General features: G+C 43.2%; 1 protein-coding gene across 2 annotated transcripts; it reads right to left on the bottom strand.

The window, feature by feature from the left end:
- Positions 1-8,745: 8,745 nt before the first annotated feature.
- kcng4a (potassium voltage-gated channel, subfamily G, member 4a) lies at positions 8,746-20,498 on the bottom strand. 2 transcript variants are annotated; one of them, XM_028959189.1, is made up of 4 exons: positions 20,146-20,498; positions 18,452-19,353; positions 9,459-9,956; positions 8,746-9,326 (listed from the first exon to the last, which is right to left on the bottom strand). In XM_028959189.1, the coding sequence occupies exons 2-4, from the start codon at positions 19,199-19,201 to the stop codon at positions 9,114-9,116; spliced, it is 1,461 nt and encodes a 486-aa protein (XP_028815022.1). In that variant the 5' UTR covers positions 19,202-19,353; positions 20,146-20,498; the 3' UTR covers positions 8,746-9,113. The 2 variants fall into 2 exon arrangements, with proteins under 2 accessions (XP_028815022.1, XP_028815021.1); XM_028959188.1 differs by having other exon boundaries at positions 8,746-9,956.
- Positions 20,499-21,009: the final 511 nt, after the last annotated feature.

Below are 21,009 nucleotides of genomic sequence, written 5' to 3'. Positions count from 1 at the left end.
ATCCTCCTTTGGCAGTCCTCTCGTCCCAGTGGCTCGCGCCCAGAACGCACAGGTGTTTCTTTGCTCACCCAGATGGTTCAGCTGCCATATACTGAGCCCGGATATCACTCGCAGGGCCAATCGTGGAAAAGCAATCAGGTCACTCATCGGCCACAGCCCTCTAATACATAATGGCATTACGCTGCTGTTTCTCCCTCCCCTGATGTTTAGAGTAGTGAGGTTATCCCAGAACACATCTCAGGCAAAGACAATATAAGCCACAATAGCCCTAGCCTTATTTTACTTATGTATGAACAATTCAAAAGTTTCTTTTTCAACACACAATCATGTAACAAGTAACTTTAAGTTAACTCACAAACAAATTCCACAAACTCTGTAATCAATTTTGATATTTCCACCAACACCCTGGTGTATTTGATCCGGACCGGCAGGGGTTACTCCGGATCCGAAGTTTGGCCCGGAGTTTCATGTTAGTGTTCCCTGATCGTGTTCACCTGTTGTATATTTCTATACTTGTATAAAGCTATCCTGTTCGTGTCTGTTCGCCGTCAGGTCATTGTGTGTTGATGTTCCCTTGTCGTGTGCAGTCTGTATTAAACCCCTTTCCTGTGAAGTCGTGCGTATGCGTCCTCCTTCCTCGCCATGTCAAGCCCATCGTGACAGTTACATGATCTTTGTAAACACTTCTGATGCTTTTCCGTCAAATGTTCATCTGTTCTCATAATGAACTCACTGGTTCTTTGTATCTGTCCCAGAACAGTTTATAGTTGTCATTAATAATAAAAAATACTGTCTTTAAACAAACATAACTAATTCATATTGTTTTGGCAAAAAATTCACATTGTATTATAGTGAATATTGATTCTGTTTGAATGATTAGAAATATCTTCATTCCTACTATTAGTAGACTCTACAATTGAAGAAAGATGAACTCCAGTGTCCATGCATCTTCTCTCTCTCTCTCTCACTCTCGCTCAGGCTTCTGTCTGTAAGAAGTGCACCAGCTGCTTGGTTTTGCTGACGGTCAGATGGAGTAAACTTGATGAAAGAAACGGAAGTGCCCGAGGACAGACGGCCGGGAATATTGAGAGGAACGAGTAGTTATGAATGTTTAAACCACATCCAGTCCATTTTCAGCTCCTAAATGGCCATTTGCTCTTCAGCTTATGGATCGTCCTTTCTAATTTTCGTTGTATTGACTTGTTTACCACCTGCTTGGTTTTAAGAGGCCAGAAGGGAAGACAGAGGAATCATGCTAAATAATAATCCAAAGAGGCGGGGAGACGTGTCTGCTGCTGTGACAAAGATTTGTGCCTTCAGTCTTCACAACTTGAGAGCACTCACCCTTTCTCTCACAGTAACACCGTGACTCTGATACCTCAGTATTTTATCACTTGCAAAACTGGAAATTGGGGAGAGAAGAGAGTCTGATGGCGTGAGAGAGAGGGATTTACTCAGATTTTATAGAGTGTGGGCATTATGAGGTCAGTGCACCCTGGTTGCGTTTCCATCACAGTGAAATTAAAGGGACGTTAGGGGCCCATTCACAGACTGCGCTGATAGTTTGGGTGATTAAGAGGCAATGCAGACTGAGCACAGTGGAGTATTAACCGAGGGGGATTTCATCCCCACTCCTTCTGTTTCTTTAGGAATCTCAAATAATGAACATGCGACTCATACTCTGGTTAAGGGGATTTAAGGTACTGATTTTATTAGTCATTTTAATTAAACTGACACTAAGGCCAAGGATACAAGATGTATACTTATCGACATAACAGAGACTGGATAATGAAATTAATAAAACACACAAACTATGAGAATACATTGAAATGTATCAAATACATATGCTGTACAATACATATAAAACTAAACAAAACAATTTAAATGGTAACATAGACTTACTACATTAATGTCGATTTTTTTCAAAGCAGTATATTTATATATATATATATATATATATATATATATATATATATATATATATATATATATACATATACATATACACACACACACACACACACACACACACACACACACATATATATATATATATATATATATATATATATATATATATATATATATATATATATATATATATATATATATATATATATATATATATATATATATATATATATATATATATATATTTATTTATTTTTCAAGTAGATTGAAAGTTGTAGGTCTGCTGTAATGCCAGCATCATAGCAGGGAGGCTGCCCTGTGTTGGCCGGGCATAAACTAGGCATTCGTCAGGTTTTCTTTAAAAGCAGTGGGATACACCCACCTGAGAATCATCTGAAGTAGATGTCCAAAGACTCACGAAAGCTCATTGATCTCCTTCAGATGTTCTTCCTCCTTCTCCTGATCTTTTACCTAAGGATAGTCTGTCTATTCACTCACATTTGATCGTTCTTACAATCTTATATTGATTTGTAAGAACGAATGCATGAAGAAAATTTCCAACAAATGAAAAGCTGGCATAGTGCTCATGAATGCGTTTGCTTTTTTTGTACCCTGGCCAAAATCTCATCTCATAACATTGCCTGTGCTTGGAGTGACTTTGTTATTTATCTCCAGATCTTCATTCTCACAACCAGCATTTGCAAAACTGATGTTTAAGCTAATATTTCAGAAGAAAATCCAAAACAATACCCATAAGACTTAATTATATGTGAGAATATTCAGAAAATGTTAAAGCCTCTCATTGTGTCTAAATCTTGGCCCAGAGCTTATCATTGCCTAAGGGCTGTACAATAATAGCACAGGGGTTGGCCATTTTAATATACCCTCATGTCATTATGAATCATCCTTGGACTCCGGAGGTTGTGGAATCCAAGTGAGCATCACACAGATTCATTTATTCCCACTGTCACCTTCAGTGTTAAAACAAATGAGCTGTCAGCTGGGACGAGATCATTAATATGGATGTGGAATATGAATCTATAAAATGTTCTTATGTGCAGCAGCCCCACCCGCCTCTCCTTTCCCTGCCTGTCATTTCTCTGTCTTCCTCTGTCAGCTGTCACTCTTCATTACACTCTGTCTACATCTCTCGCTCTCTCTCACAGAGCACATGGCCAGTAAAACTAATCCTGGGACTCACCAGGGACTTTCAGGGGGGGCAGGGGTTCAAGACAGTGAAACACTGCCAAAACTGAGAAGTTCTGTGAATTAATTCATTGTACATGTTTGCCAGTCTAAGATGAATTAATTCTAGGTGAAGATCTGTTTTTCATTCTTTAAACTCGTCAGAGTTCTGAAAGACCCTCAGAGGTTATAAATACTTGACAGTCTGTTTGTGGCTATTTCTGCGCGAGCATGTTGTGTGCTGCATCTCTTTAATGACACGGCTGCTTGTTCATGCTGCTTGGATCAGCTGAGACATTAACAGAGTCTTGAAAAACGTGCCGGAGTCAGAAGACATTACAGGAAGCTTCACAACAGCTTAAAAGATTATTCATTGTTGTGCTGTAAAGGCAGGTCCTGTAAAATGCCACAGGACAAAGACAACATGGTGGGAAAAGTATGTCACAACAGTCACAATTGTCCTTTTTTAAGGCTCGATGCTCAGGTCACTTCTGATCTCTCACGCACCACCTCACCGGAACCACTGCTCGATACATCAACCACCAATCTGATTAGTAGTGAGTGGTCCTTAAATTGAGTAGTTTTTAAAAGAAGGCACAGCAGATTAAAAAAAAAAGCAGCCTCTTCCATATTGATTATAAGCGCAGGGTTTCAGAAAGTCAGTCATCAGTTGGTACTGGCAGTGGCCATTTCTCTCCAAGAAAAACATCAAGGACAGACTGATATTCTGGAGGGATTGGACGGCTGAGGACTGCTGGGGTCATTTTCTCTGATGATGCCACTTTCAGATTGTTTGGAGCATATGGACAAAATGATTGTCTGGAGAAGAAAAGGTGAGCGCTACCATCAGTCCTGTCTCGTGCCAACAGTAAAACATCCTGAGACCATTCATGTGGTGTATATATATATATATATTTTAGGGGTGGTATTATACAGGTGACTCACTATTCAATTCTGTGGCGATATGTGGCCCACGATAATGATAATATCACGATTCGCGATATCTATAATATTCAATATATTGGAAGAAATTTAATCAACGATATATGACTGAAAAAGAAAAATAAGGAATAAGGAAATAATAAGGAAATCTTATGCATTTATTAATGCCATTATTATGGGGTACTAGTAGCCTAGTGGGTAACATACTTGCCTGTGAACGAGAAGACCCAAGTTCAAATCCCACTTACTACCATTGTGTCCCTGAGCAAGACACTTAACCCTGAGTTGCTCCAGGGGGGACTGTCCCTGTAATTACTGATTGTAAGTCGCTCTGGATAAGGGCGTCTGATAAATGCCGTAAATGTAAATTTCCAACATTGTGCAAGGAAATATGCATTTGCATAATAACTCATTAATTAACATGTGTAAACCATGATACTGAAACGTTAGTACTAAGTTACTGTAAAGTGCTTTAACCTGGACAGTGGACACATCAAGGCATATTCTTCTTGAGGAACACTAACTGATCAGCATGCTCAGATGTAAGAGCACACCTCTGAACAGAGATTATGTCACCGGTGGTAGAAAAGATTCTCTCTGATGGCACGCTAGTCCCTGGCACACACTGGTACCTCTGGGCCAGCTTGCAAAATCCATCATTCTCCACCACGCTATAAGGGCGAAGGTCCTTGCAAATAAATTCGGCGCTGGACTTAGTGATACTCTGTGCCCGAAGCGGCCCGAAGCGACCCAAAGGGGAGCTTTGCTTTGAACGTAGTAGTGATTGTCGGCTGACTTGGTTTGCCCTCATTATGGTAGTGGTAGTAGTCTAGTGGGTAACACACTCGCCTATGAACCAGAAGACCCAGGTACAAATCCTGCTTACTGCCATTGTGTCCCTGAGCAAGACACTTAACCCTAAATTGCTCCAGGGGGGGACTGTCCCTGTACCTACTGATTGTAAGTCGCTCTGGATAAGGGCGTCTGATAAATACTGTAAATGTAATTCACCGTGATAGCGAACGAGGTGCACTTGCAGAATATATTGCAATATCGAGTTCTTTTCCCACCCCTAATATATACAGTATATATATATATATAAATCAAAATTACTTTAAGCACAGATACAAATTGTTATTTGTTTGCCAATTAAGACATCACACATGACCCTGTAATCAGAAGGTAGCCGCTAAGGTGCCACTGAGGTGCCACCTAGCAAAGTACCGTCCCCCCACACTGCTCCCCGGGTGCCTGTCACCGTGTGCTGTGCTGCAGTGTTTACTTTCAGTGTTTTTAATCACTTTACTTTCACATGAAGTCATCCAATTACACGTCCTCAGCAACCTCAGTGCACTTTGTGGGTTAAGAAAATAATTAATGAGGACAGAAAAAGTTTGATTTTTTTTTCTCAACATGCCAACAAGATACTCATGAGCTGCAGGATAACATTGTCCACATTTATTCAGGCCTACATCTGGAGTTGCTTTGAGGTAGGTGTCTTTGTGAGCCATGCCTCCAGGCAGTGCCGCAGGTCTGAGAGGCCAGTAAACAATGTCTGAGCTGGAGAAGGGAAACAGTAGACATTCCTCCCATCAGAAAAAAAGAGAGATTTTGATTTTTATTAGTTTTTTTTATTTTTGCCTTAAAGTGGAGTTGAGCAAGGTGAAGTTTTGAATGTATTGGACACATGGCAAGCAAATGTGACAGCATCTGCAGAAAGTGTGCTTTCTTATAGTCTGGTGATGCAACTATGAAACTATAAGGATCAAACAGAAACTTACTAACAAATGCTTAAAGCCCTGCGAATAGCCATTTATTCACCATGAGATGCATAACATGACGATGAATAATACAAGAATGAATAAAAGGAGAGTTCTTGACTGCATTTATGCACTTAAAAGCACGCAAAACAGACATCTGCCTAATCATTCCTTTTGTGTGCTCCTTTTGTGTGCAACAAAAGGCTGCTTTTAGATCTCACTTTTAAAAATCTCTCTTCATGCAATGTGCCAGAATGAAGACCAAAACTGAAATAATCATTTTAAATTGCACAATTGACAAGGTAACTACAGCTAGTATTTTTAGTCCTCTATGCAAATAATTTTGATGGCGGTCACATTCATTTTTAATGGGTCTGCCGATGCATTTGGAGTTGGATATTTGAGACGAATCTTGAGTGCTGTGAGAATAAAGCAATTGAGTCATTTTCACTGCAGAACATATATCTGTCCTACCTGCCTGTTTGAGTGTGTGTGAATATTCCTCGCTTTTTACTGAACTCGGGCTTCACACCTGGAGGTTCAGAACTAGTCAAAGGCGTGAAACCCAACGAATTAGATGTTTTCTGGTTAAAAAGGAAGACATAAATCAGATTAATTGGATGGTTCAAAGTCAATTAGAATGTCTTTTCATTATTTTCATCACCATCAAACTATCCAGTGTTCAACCATATCATGAAGGTAGTATGATGGAGTACTTTTGGACACATCCAATACCATCCAGCAGCCAGCAGCAGTGACAGAAGCTGTCTAGATTATCGGATTGTGACATAAATAATGACTTCTGGTGCTCAGTGATCTCAGTATCTCCCTGTGCCCACCAACTGATAGTTCAATAAGTTGCTAAAATATTTAAATTATATGGGCAGATATTAATCCTAGCTGAATGATCAGGATTACTTTGCAATGCTGTGCGTCAAAGATTAAGGACAATACGGTTTAATAAATAATAATGACAATGTCCTTTACTCGTTTAGAAATGTGGGAATGTATTGTAATGATGCAGAGATAGGATGCAGATGCAAACATAGGATTTTATGTCTTCTCAGTCAGTCCTGCAAACAATGGATGATCTTTTCACAAACTGAACCATATTATAAATATATACACACACACAAACACACAAATATATATATATATGTCACATGAACCATTATAAATGTGTGTGTGTTTGTGGGTATATGTATTACTGTTACTGCAGTTGCTTAATATCTGCATCATTTTCTAGACGTATGTTACTGATGTGTACTTTTGTGTATGTCTGGCATGATATGTATGCCAGTATGTCAGAAGGACCCTGAAAGAACAAGGATAAAAGGGCTGTGGAAAAGACACACGAAGCCAAGGTCAGCAACATTTAATTTCACGTCAGTTCTGGTCCAGCCAGATGTTTATTCTGCAGCATGTGAGCTAAATTAATATTGGCCTCACAATCTTGTGTCATGACCTGTCATAGGTATTATACAATCTTAATGCTCTGGCTCAGTGCTGATGAGTGAGGCAGATGCAAAGGCAGTCTGATGTAACGCGACTAAACGAGAGCATTAGGCATCCTTAGAAAAAAGCAAGTCTCCTTGAATGTTTTCTAACTAAGAACTAATCCTTCATGCTGGCCAGTGCCTTCTTTCATTAAGATTATGCCCACATCTGGCTCTTTACTAGCGCCGTCACTGCGGGGTGCATCACATGGTTCTCCTCAGACAATCTCAGACAGGGGTGCAGAAGGTGCAGTGGTGGCCTAGCGGTTAAGGAAGCGGCCCCGTATTCAGAAGGTTGCCGGTTCGAATCCCGCCAAAGTACCGTCCCCACACTCTGCTCCCCAGGCGCCTGTCATGGCTGCCCACTGCTCACCAAGGGTGGTGGTTAAAAGCAGAGGACACATTTCGTTGTGTCACCGTGGGCTGTGCAGTGTTTCACAATGACAATCACTTCACTTTCACTTCAGAAAGCACGATGGCCAAAACACACTACACTACCGAAAACTAAAATCTCACTCACTCTGATATTTAGCTTTGATTGCAGTGAACCTAAGCAACGTCACAGAGGTGTATTCATTTTTTTCATGTTGAGGATGGGTGAAAATGGCTTTTAAATCCTGTTGGCAGAGGGAAGGCTACAAGTAGAATCAAGCATGGCGGGAGAAGAGATTAAATGACTGCAAACAAACAAGAGATAGAAGGTGAAACATTATGGAAAGCAGACAGACATTGAGGGTGGAAAGTTCACTTAACTGCAACCTTTTATGGTGTGTCTGCAGGTAAAGACATGAGAAGATTAATGGAATAATCTACAGAATTACCTTGCAATGCAACAACAATTATATTCATTCTACGAGATACTATTGACCCTCAACTGCACTCATACTCTTACATTAAAAAGCCATTTTAAACAATCTTAGCCTAATGAATGCCTAATGTCTGCACATTTGTGGTGACTGAAAAGTTAACCACTGGTCACAAATATTACAACAGCGGTTGAAATGCCTGCCGCCTTTTGGCTCAGTTTCATGCTCAAACATGGCAAACGCTGGATTGGATTGTATGGAAAAGAGTATTTAAATTGATTTATTATATGAGTAATATGAGTGAGTTTGAATGCAAGCTTTGTGTGTGTGGAGTTTGCATACCCTCCTCATGTTGACATGCCTTTCCTCCTTTTTGGTCAGAGGTGTTGTGTGTCTTGAGGTTGCCTGGCACCCTACCCTGGGTGTCCCGGTGTAGAATTTTGAGGACGAGACCCAAATCTGGATTCATTGGTTCTGAATGGTGCATGAGTTAATGAGTGACAGGTCAGGCTGATGGCCTGGACTTTCAGTAACATGCAAACACAAAATCGTGTCAATTTATCAATTCACTCACTGGACCAGTTTCTGCCAAAGGGAGCACTTCAGTGCACAAAATATTCTATTACAAAAGTGTTAACAGCCATGAAACTGTAAGTGCTTTTATTTTAGCAGAATTTACAAGGTTTCAGTCAGTCATTGCCTGACGTCCTCCATCTATTGCCAACGTTTGTGATCTGTGTCCTCCAGAGAGTAGGGTAGTTGGAGCTGATCATTTGGTTCAGTCTTTTTGCACATAATGAAATTTGTGGGATCTCAAAGTTAAAATGAAATGGAAGACTGATTTCAATAGACATCATAAATTGAGGGCAACAATATAGAATTCAGAAATCTGCTTTTACCTCAAGATGCAATAAAAACTAATTTGCTGTTACGCAACTGTTCATCCGGCTGAGATGTATTTTTTAAAGGGGTGAGCTGGAGTCTAAAATATCAGTGAACGGTCCACAAAGTCTCTAAAATGCTCCGGGCGGTAGGGTGTGCCGATGGTTTCCCGAACTCTCCCTTCTGTTTCCAAGCAGGGACAGGTTCTCCAAAGACCCTGGGGTTTCTGTCTCAGGACTGAATCCGGTTCCAGGTACACTGTCAACCTCGGCGGCGGCCGCGGCAGCGGCGGCGGCGGCGGCACACTCCTCCTTGAACAGCCGGTCGTGCTCCTGCTTCAGCTCCTGGTAGGAACGGGAGAACATATGGAAGATAGACGTGGCGGGAAAGGCCATGATGAGGATGCCGCTCAAGATGCTGCTGAGCGCCACCACCTGGCCAGGGATGCTGCGTGGCACCATGTCTCCATAGCCTACCGTTGTCATAGAGATGATGGCCCACCAGTAGGAGGCTGGGATACTGCTAAAGTCATGCGTGCCAGTCAGCTCGCTCTCGGCCAGGTGCACCAGCGGCGAGAAGAGGGTGACCGCCACGCACAGGAAGAGGAGCAGCAGGCCGAACTCCCGCGTGCTGCGCCGCACCGTCAGCCCGAGGGTCTGAAGGCCGAGGGAATGGCGCGCCAGCCGCATCACGTACAGGATCCGCAGCGCCCGCAGGATGCGCAGGACCAGGCCCAATTTGTCCAGGTAGCCCTTCCCTCCAGGCCTCTCGTGCTCTTCGGAGGAGTCTTCCTCCACCATCAGGGAGACGTAGTATGGCAGGATGGCCATGGCGTCGATGATGTTGAGCGGGCCGCGCACAAACTCCAGCTTGCTGCGGGCCTGTATGAAGCGCAGCACGAATTCCAGGGAGAACCAGGCCACGCACACCGTCTCCACAATGAACATGTTGTAGCACTTCTGGGAGCACTCTCCCTGCACAGGGACACAAAGAGAAAGACACAGGAAATGAGCAAGGAACGACAAAGACGGTGTTAATCAGGAAGATAATCAGCCTTGTCAGGCAGTCATCGGGTCATGAACAAAACTTACATGTTTACTTTCCTTTATGTGGGTCACATTAGTGGCCAAGTAGAGCAGAATCAAATAATTAGATGGGTGCAAAGGCCACTAACTGGCTTACTGGTGGAGAGAGCACAAGGGACAAACAAGGCAATTTGCCCTTTACCCGACCTCCCTGAAGAGAGAGGCCATTAAATACTAAAATAGCCAGGCATAAGGAATGCCATCACTAGTATTCAAGATTTATTTATTCTTTCTTTCTTTCTCTCTCTCTATCTATGTAACATTTTACTCAGGCTCAGGCATGGGCGGTAAATGTGCGGTCAGGTGATGCGTTTTAATTAGTCTGAGGTGTGGGGAAAGAAACTAACCATGAAAAATGACATTAAAGATGTAAAAATGACTCGTGATGTGGACAAAGCACGTTTGTACAGTCATGTTGGCCGACATCCACATTAATGTCGGGTTCGGGATTAAAAATCTTTACTACTTATCGGTACAGGAATATCTGGACCACGGCAAATTAGAGGCAGGCATGATCGTCTGATTGGTATGTGTTAAATATGTGTTTGTTGCGTGAACCACATCGAGATTACAGAATTTTTTCTCCCCCGAATGGCTGGTCGACCGATGTGACCTTAGATGGTTGGTAAAAAAGGGTTCTTATTGGTTAAAAAACAACAACGATGAAATTTCACTGCTTTAAAATAGCAAAACCCTGATATTCAACCAAGCAACACCTCATTTACAAACACCACTCCTACCACCCGAAACGCATGCAAAATAATTAGCTATTTTGAGTAAATGTGTGCATGGTGCGAAAATGAGCAACGCACCACCAGAAATCTGGCAGCCAGCGCAAAGAAAGGTGGAAAAACGTGTCTCTGATCTCCAAAATAGGGCCCATACACTCTGATGCTACTCAAAACACATAAAGTGAAAGTGAAGACAGAATACAGAATACACAGACAGAAATCTCACTGAACATTACACATTCCGGTCTTTATTCTAATCAGCATTACTGCTGTAGGTACAGGAAACTTCCTTCAAAATGTGGGATGGACCATTTTGGGGAGGTGTAGCACAGGAAGAGGGCAGTTCATTAGTCATTCATATTGAGAACATTAGGCGTGGTCACGAAGTGTAATACCATCCCACTTGTCATCCCGATTGTCCCATTCTCAGCTCTAATGCAGCTACTCTGACCTTATCTCAGGGGTCCTCTTGGCTGCAAATGCCACTGACGCCTCTTTCCACCACAGAGGATAAATTGTCATGTCTGTCTTTCCCAGCCTGGAATATTACTCACAATCCCAACATCCCAAATTCAGCCTACTAGCACATTATTGGCCCTATTTAATTAAGTATTTAATTTAAACATGAAATCAGGTGCACCCAAATTACACTTTATACTTTATTTGTACTGGCATTACTAATTGGGATATGTCCGTGTGCATTAATCCCAATATAGAAATGTATATACGACCCTGCAAGATGACAAACATGAGGCTTAAAGCCTTCCAAATAGCATGTCTTTGTTCCAGCAGAATTTTTATAAGAGAAAATAATAATCCCACAGATGGGGTGGTAAGCGCTTATGATCACATTTGGTAGGGTATTAGCACGCCAGCCATGCCTTTGTTTGAAAATGTCACCCAGTGACCTGATAGACTGGAGTGATCCTGCATGTTTCCTGTTGCCTACTACGTGTTTAAATGCGCATGTGCACTTTTCATGCATTTCTCTGTCTCTGGAGCAAAAGAAAAATTATTAATAACTACACTCATACCAGGGAATTTTCATTCCAATGAAAGTATAAACAAATAGCACACAAACAAACATTCACACCTTATTGCCATTGGAAGGAATTTCCATTACTGCCTCCGATTATACACCATTTGCTGAATTTTTTAGTTAATAATGCATCAATATCTCAAAGAAAACAAGGCTCCTGAAAAGTATGACTCCTCTAAATGACTTTATTCCGCTTGACTACATTCTGTGTTCTAATCTGCTAGATTCATTAGTAGTCAGAGCTTCATTCATGTCTGCTGACTCGCTCTCGTTTGTTATAATGAAGGATTTCATCAGCTGGGGTTCTTAAAATACACAGTAGATCATGTTCAAAGTGTGCATTTTATATTATATTATATATACACACACACACACACACACACACACACACATATATATATATATATATATATATATGTGAGTATGTATGTATGTATGTATGTGTGTGTGTGTGTATATATATATATACACACATACATACATACTCACACACACACACACACACACACACACACACACACATATATATTCTGCACACATTGAACATGATATATAGCTATATATATATATACACATTCACTGGTTACATGCATTCATTCATTCATTCATTCAGGTTTGAATTGACCAAGCTGCATTTCTGTTTGCTCAGCCACTGGAGAGCCACACAAGTTTCTTTTGGATTTTCATAGATCACAAAAAAACAACAGCTGTGATGCAGAGAAAAGGCACATTGCTGACATCTGACAGTTCATTGTGTTTGAATGTGTGTGTGTGTGTGTGTGTGTGTGTATGTGAGAGAGAGAGAGAGACATGCTTTTCTTTCATCTCTCAATTCCCTTGTGTCTGAATTTCAGCCTATATCTTCTCCTCCGACTACTACACTTCACACCTATGCTGTGTCTCAAGCCGACACAGACAAGCTGCTTCCCACATGAATGGCTTCTCTGAGGAGGAACGTGCTGAGTTCAGCACATTGCCTTTCAGACGTGTGCAGCTCTGCATTCTCGCAGTGGCCGGCGAGTCTCTCACTGAATGAATCAATCAGACCATTAACCTTGAGCGAATGCATCTACGGGGTACATGATCCTAAAAAATTCATTTAGTCCTGACCAGGATGTTCTGTTCACCCATCAACAATGACATCAGACAAAATGCCACACACACATACTTTCACATGAAACACAACCCCTGACACACATGCACAGACAGTCCTGTCCCAAAAACCTTTAATCTGCTTAATCCTACCAAAGTTCTACATGGTACGAGTTCTTAAAACACAATATTCTGAAACCCACGGCAGGGACATTTTTCCGGCTGCATTCTTCCAGAACCTAAAACACATCCATATTCATTTTCAATCTGTTGGCCAGAACAATAGGCAGCAGCTTTTGACTGTGAACGAGGCACAATAGATCTATCTGCATGTGTCACTGGAATGCGAGGCCAAATGAAGACAAGTTGACAACAGCAGCATGTGTTCTGCCTCACGCTGCGTACGTCTGCGTGTCCGCCGCATGCACAACAGCCTCAGGTGACCTGGCCAATGAAGCGCTCACCTGTTTATGGATGGTTATGGATTTTTATGCAGAGCCGCACTGTCTCTCAGAAACTCAGCGATCCAGGCACGCAGCCACACAGATGCTTACTAACACACACACACACACACACACACACACACACACAAAACACACATACACACACATACATATTAGTTTTTTCCTGGTAACAGTCCATAGCTTTGTTCGGTTGGCCAAGCACATAGGCACCATCTGCATGCCTCACAATACAGGGAAAAAATGCTGATAAAGCATATTGCTACATTTCAAAATGCAATCCATGTGACAGAACTCCATATATTTTGCCAAATTTATTTTTACTGCAGAAACCACAATTGACCGCAATTATTCTGTGTAACAGAAGGTGACGGACAAATCCTTATTACCGTTACTTCGCTGTTGTATCAGAATTAAGAGAGGTGCAAGCACACGACAGTCTGAAGTAAGTGATGGTGGGTATGTGGCAGAAACTAAATTATAAAGGGTTCAAATCACCTCTACCCTACCTGTTCTCTGCATTTAACCAATCACCATGAATGGGGCCGGCAACCTAGGAAGAGTCCTGGTAATTTTGAACTTCTTCCACTTAAAGATGATGGCGTCCTCAGTGCTCATTGGGACCTTCAAAGCAGCAGAATGTTTGCCCCAGATTTGTGCCTGGAGACAATCAGACAATTCCTTTGACTTCATGCTTGGTTTGTGCTCTGACATGAACTGTGAATTGTGGGAGCTTTATTTAGATGGGCGTGCGCCTTTCCAAATCCACAGGTGAACTACAAGTAAGCTGCAGAAACATCTCAAGTATGATAAAGGCAAATAGGAGGCACCAGAACTTCATAGCAAAGGCTGTGATTACTTATGTAAGTGTGCTTTCTCAGATTTTAAAATTTTTAATAAATTTGAAAAAAAAAAATTCAACTTTTTGCACATTACCATTATGGCATTTTGTGTAGAATTCCGATGAAACATTTTTGGAATAAGGTTGTAACATAAAAAAAAGTGTGGAAAATACTTTCCAGATGCACTGTAAAAGCAGCTAATGACATGAGTTTCACACATACATACACCAGACTGAATATTAATATTAATTTATATCTCTTTGTACATTAATCATATGCATTCAGTCTATTTCAGTAAACATCCATGTGTTGTTGGTCATCCGTGTGTTCGGAGTAACAGTCCTATGGGTGAAAGTTTGGTTGTTTTACTCTGTTGTATTAAAATACGCCTCACAGATCTGGACTACACTGCATGCACGATGGCATGGATGACTCAGTCTGATTATGTTTGGCTGGCAACACACTTTTAGTGGCACTTACAGCTAATGAGGTGGAAATGATGTTTCATCTTCTCCAAATATTTCAAAAGCAACTTCAAATGTTAAAGGTGACACCAGATAAGTCACAATTTTGTTAATGGCAGATACTACTGCTATCAGGTCACACTACAAGAAAAGGACATTTGGAGTGCAACCAGTAAAATGTTAAAATGCTCCAGATGTGACAATGCCTGAAACATGTATGGTTGTAGTAGCCTAGTTGGTAACACACTCGCCTATGAACCAGAAGACCCGGGTTCAAATCCCACTTACTACCATCGTGTCCCTGAGCAAGACACTTAACCCTAAATTGCTCCAGGGGGGGACTGTCCCTGTAACTACTGGTTGTAAGTAGCTCTGGATAAGGGCATCTGATAAATGCTGTAAATGTAAAATGTAAATGTATCGCGTGCAAAATTGTAAATCTTGGCCCTCGTTTGCTATCATTTTTGTCAGGCTCAGCCATGGTAAATTAGCGGAACTTTTGGTCTATAGTACCTATCCATTCCGTATGATTTGCTGCTTGCAAACTGGCAAAAGTGTATTGCATGTTGTAAATTTATTTATTAAAATGTAATTTTTAAATTAAATATGACTTTGTTTCTTGCTCATCATCGTCAGGTATTGTGATGCGTCAGGAGAGAGATGCTGAGGTGGTGAAACGGAGGTCTCTGGTGATTATGTATTAAACCCAGACCCTGGAGCAGGGTATGCTGCTAACATTTTGTTGTCAGATATCACATGCCTATTTTGGCGATACAATCCAATCCCTATGAGCCACATTCACATGATTACAGCCACAACATTAAAAGAACACTTGACCTACCCCCATATTCAGAACCGCCATTCAGTAATGCTTTAAATGCTGAGTGCTTACTGAAGAAACACCTCATCTGTCATGCTGACAGATGAGTTATCAGCATATGCAGTTCTCATTGCTTTTCTATTATGTTCTTAGAAATATCTGGTCTTGACAAACTGCAAATAGATTTGTGTGCCACTAACTTATTAATACTGTCCAATATATATAACTGTTATTAATCATAGTGCCAGTAAATGTAATGATTATTATTAACTGCATGTCCCACTAAAGGGCAATGTCAGCAATGACTGGTCTCACCACACTGAAATAAATGGTCTCGGTTTGTTGTTTGCAGTGACAATAAATGTTGTTCTCCAAAGATAGAGGAGCAAGTAGCTCACATTGCTAGAAAGTTTACTACCTCACTCACTAGATATGAAGTTTCATTGTGTATCCTGATAGTTTCTTTATGGAAATATTCAATGTTATTAGATTTGAAAAACTGCATGAAGTTATTAAACGATTATTTACACTGTAAAATGGTAACACGCCAATCCTAAGGTTCCACCGTGAATGACATCTCTTATCTGTAGTCGAGGACTGGTCACTTTAAGCTACAGTCTGCATACCTCACTGTGTGTTTCACAATACCAACACCAACAACAGCGCTGTTGGACCCAGTGTCATGAAACTACTGCAGAAGCTTGATCATGAAATAAACGGATATGAACAGAGATCCTCCACAGTGGAGGGCTGTATTGATGAGCTCCAGATCCTCACCTCTGAAGCTGTCAGGGCTGTGTCTCAGGGCTTTTATTTCGACATCACTCATGGGCCCATGGCCTTATCTGTCTTCCTAATTCGCATGGAGGGATATTAAAAATTCACTCTATTAAAGGTCCATCTCTAATTCTGTTTGATGAATCTACGTATAGGTTGTGTATGAAGCTATCTGACTACCGCTATGAGCTCCACCCACGCAGTTCAGCTGTGCGCTGATCCCTCGGTGCAAGCACTGTAAATTGCAAATTTGTTTTATAAGGCAGTAGTTCCCAAACTTTTTCCCCGAAGCCTCCCTGCCTGGGTCAAAGTCAAGCCAGGATCCCCCAAAACCCCCCCTATTCCTTTCTGCATTCGTGCATTAAAAGAATCAAATTTCTTTTGCAGAAAAATAAACGGAAGTTGTAGGTTTTGGTTCTTTTTGATTATCCTATTGGGTGTGTTTTGGGGATTTTATACATCTAATGTTTACTAATTTACTTTATTCACGGACCCCGCATTAGGTTGGGTATTGATTCCTTACTTTAAACACCGTGACTTACTTCCACAAGGACATACACACAAAAATGAATGGTAGAGTGTCCCCAATATTTCAGAAGGCAATGCAAACTTTCCTTCAACCATTAAACTTGAATAGGCGGAGAAAACAAGAGACTGAAGAGCAACTTAATGTAGGAGAAACAAAAGGGAGAGTAAAAGTGGACAAGAGAAGGGAATGTCGATGGCCAAACCCCCCCCCAAAAAAAAAAAAAAGAGATGCTGGGGTCAAGTCATTACATGATGTGCTCCCTGCAGAATGACTTGCCCTGAACCGAGCATCTCAGGGCACAGATGTGCCACTGGTTAGTGCAAAATATGCCAAGACCCCATCAGCGCACCCTTCTCAAGATGAATGTATGTAAAAGGGCAGGAGTAATTCTAATTAAATAGAAGACTTTGAAATATCTCAATTCAATTACAGAGGCTGTAATTGTGATACTCGTAATTAGGCTGTGATATGAAGATGAATTCAATCAAACGTAGCTCTCATTGCACAACTGCTCAGATTTGCTGTTTCCCCTGAATAAAGCCGAATTCATCACAGCCTCTCTTCATCGTGCTATTTTGCACAAAAGCAAAGGAGCATCGATCAATATGTTTCAATCTAATTAAGCAGCACTTCAGAACCTCTCTATATATGCTTATCTCCCATAAATAAAATATCTGAAAACGGACCTCACAGGAATTTACTCGTATATGCTGGTGTAAACATGATGGAGTAGAAGGAGATTGCAAGTTTTGCCATTAATGTCCAATCCTGATGAATATCCGTCCTTCTTGAAATATCCATTATGGATGATCAATATTTTTGAAGCACTAAAAATGACATTCTTTGATGCAGCCTGCAATTAAAGATTTATGCGCATAAAATCGTCATTGTAGATCATCATGTTGCCCGCATGGATTTACTAGCTAAATTAATGCACAAAAAAGGGGCTGTTTATGTTTACGGATTTTAAAAATACGTTTGTCAAGCTGTGCCCTGTCTACAATGGTGAAACATTCAATGTGAACAGGCTTGTATTGTAATTATGAGTTTGAGCACATGATTGAAAAAAAAAAAAAAAAAGCATAAGGGAAGATATAAGATATAAAATATATATATATATTTTTTCATGAACACAAATTTGTTCCGATTTTCGTAAAATGGGAAAGGGAAGATCTGTGTGGCTTGTGGCTTTAAGGAGCTCCGTGGTCATTATCCGGACTGTGAAAGGGTTAATTCCCACATGACTCCCACCCCACTCTGAGGGAGACGCCAGCGAGAACGTCGAATGTCCTCCAAGTGCGGCATGACGGCGTCAGGACTGTAACCCTCGTCAGCCTGCCATAATGTGAGCTTGTGACTCTGGCAGCCGAACAGGAGGATCCAAACACGCCCGGAATGCTGAACAAGGGCTATACATTTAATACATTTAGGCAAGACGCGTTAATTACAGTATAATGGACTTCACAAATATGTTGTCAACACATTATGAACGACCTCGGAGGACTTGATTTGTTGGTGTGTTTGAACCTGGTATAATTACGTGGGCAAGCGCACGCACACACACACTGAAAAAGCCACACTCAAGCGCCTTTTATAACACACACACACTCGGAAAGACACCGAACTCACCCGGTCCTCCTCCTCTCTGAGGTCCGGCATGGTGCTGATGCACAGGCTAACGACCGTCACCGCCACCATGACCACGGACATGCAGGCGAAAATCTTGCCCGGCAGGCCGGACTGCGGGTTCTCCACCATGTCCCGGAGCCTGCTCATGCACCTGCGGTAGGGCGTCTCGGCCTCCGGGGGGCGCTGCTGGGCGTGCCTCTGCCGGAGCTCCTCCTCGCGGCGCTCCTGCTCGGCCACCTCCTCGATGCGCGTGTACATCTTCCTCTTGCAGCAGCGCTCCATGTAGGCCATCTCCACGCCCCAGTAGCTCAGCTCCTCGTGCAGCGACAGCGCGCACATCTCCCGCAGCAGCCGCAGCTTCCCCGCCGCCAGGAAGTTGAGGATGACGCGGAAGGCCGAGGGGCTGCGGTCGAAGAAGAACTCGCGCCGGGCCTCGTCGTAGTCGTCGCAGACCCGGGCGATCTCCTCGGGGCTGCTGCAGGGCCGCAGGCGGCCCAGCCGCGTCAGCGGGAACTGCTCCAGCGTGCTCCAGGGGAACGTGTAGAGGTTGCCCCCCACGTTGATGAGCGCCTGTGCGGCGTGGTCGACGGAGAGCAGGTCCTCGGGGCGGCGAATGGACTGGGCTCTCTGGTAGTACGCGCCCTTGATCGTCTCGGTCTCGGGGATCTCGGTGAAGATGCGATCGAGGCTGCTGTCGTCGCTCACCGAGAGGTTGCTGAAGTCGTGATTGGCGTTGCTGATGATCGGCATGGTGACGGCCGGCCGGGCGATTCACCAGTTAGGGTGGCTGGATCTGGCTTCTCATCCAGCTCTGTAGACGTTACACAGCACGGGTCGAGTCCGAGGTGTCTGAAGGTCCGCCGTGGAGCTCTGCCATGAAGGTCTCACCATGGACATACGATCTGAGGGAGACGAAACAAAGCTTCCATTAAGAGATGACGGAACTCCACATTGTAAAAGTTTAGCAGCTCATTCCAGACTTGTTTGGGCCCAACTTCACCCAGTAACGGACCGTCTACGACCTGCCGAAGGTGAGACGGAGGCGTTCCATCTTTAAAAGTGCCATCGTCATGGAAAAGACAGAAACACACGGTGCTAATTCAAATTCGAATGGTATTTGTCACATACATGGTCACACACGGTATGATATGCAGTAAAAATCATGTTCATTTTCGGCGAGCCAATGTATTTACCTCTAATCTATTAAAATCACCAAAACCAATCATACTTCCGCCCTCGTATTAATGTCTAAATAAAATCCAGGCAAATGAATATCCGTCATAAAGCATCTCTAGGAGCGGGTCTGGCTGTGGGTTCGAAAGACGCGGCGACAGCGTGTAAAACACACGCGTTGGGCAGCAGGACGAGGGACTTTCTGCGCTTAGTTGGAGGGACGGAGCGACACACCGTGACGTCGCGGTCTAAATTCACGTCGCAGGACGCGACGGGACGCAAAACGACGCCAGGAGTCGCTCCAAATCGCGCGACAAAAGGGGACGAATCTGCCGACGAGCGCGTCCGACTGAACATCACAGTCCAGCTCGGATTCATTAACCAAATATCGTCCCAAGTTGCTTCAACTTTTTTAATGCGGTTGGGAACGAATTGTCCCGAGTGCGTGTCTGGTAAAAACGGGAGTTAAAATCCGACCAGGAGGCTGCGCAGCCCGGCGGGTTCACGGAACCGTCGCCTACCGTCCTCCAGCCGCGGCGTCCGCCCGAAACCCGCCTCGGGACCCCGGTGGGAGTTGGGAGGGCGGCTCGGCGTCCCGTCCGGTCCTCTCCGGCGGAGGCGAACTCAAGTTTTGCGAAGTCCTCCCGCCGGACCGACGGCGCGCTGTCGCCGCCTCGCTCCTCTCCTCTCCGGGGTCCCGCCGCTCCGAAACTCGGTTCCGCCGCGGGGAGGGAGCGGGGTCGCGGGTTAACCTCTTCAGCTCCGGGATCCGTGTTCCTCCCCCCTCCTTTTCCACAATTTCACGGTCCTCCTGTTTTTTTTTAAAGTACACGCACTGCTGAAGTTCATGTTCGCCTGACACACTGCAGGCGTGAGAACGACCACATGCGGCAGAAGAACCGCCAGTGGGGAGAGAACAACCAGGAGGGAGGAATGGCATGCACATGCACCGTGTCCTTGAAAAATCTCATTAGTTTACAAAGTGCCTGGGGAAATTCTCCAAAAAAACCCCCCACAACACTTTGTTCAAGTCCTTATGGCAGTGTGTGTGTGTGTGTGTGTGTGTGTGTGTGTGTGTTTGCAGGAAGAAGGGGGGCAGAGATCGATGCTGGCACCAGCCACTTGCCCCCTCCGTCACGACCAAGGTGGTCATTACACAGATTGACCACACTTATGAGCATCCTCCCTCCCTCCCTCCCATCCCTCTCGTCACTGGACCCTCTCCCTTCAAAATTCGCTGCGCTCATCCCGTCTGTCTCATTAACATGCAGAAAACTGGAGCAAACTCATGAGAATGTAGACGGTGAGCGTAATGAAACTACACACACACTCACACCCACACTTGTACTGTTGTTGTTCACATTGGGCCAGTTGTACACGTTCGA

The sequence above is a fragment of the Denticeps clupeoides genome, chromosome 17 (genome assembly GCF_900700375.1).
Source record: "Denticeps clupeoides chromosome 17, fDenClu1.1, whole genome shotgun sequence".
Lineage (NCBI taxonomy): Eukaryota > Metazoa > Chordata > Actinopteri > Clupeiformes > Denticipitidae > Denticeps > Denticeps clupeoides.
This window is presented reverse-complemented; position numbering and strand designations above follow the sequence as displayed.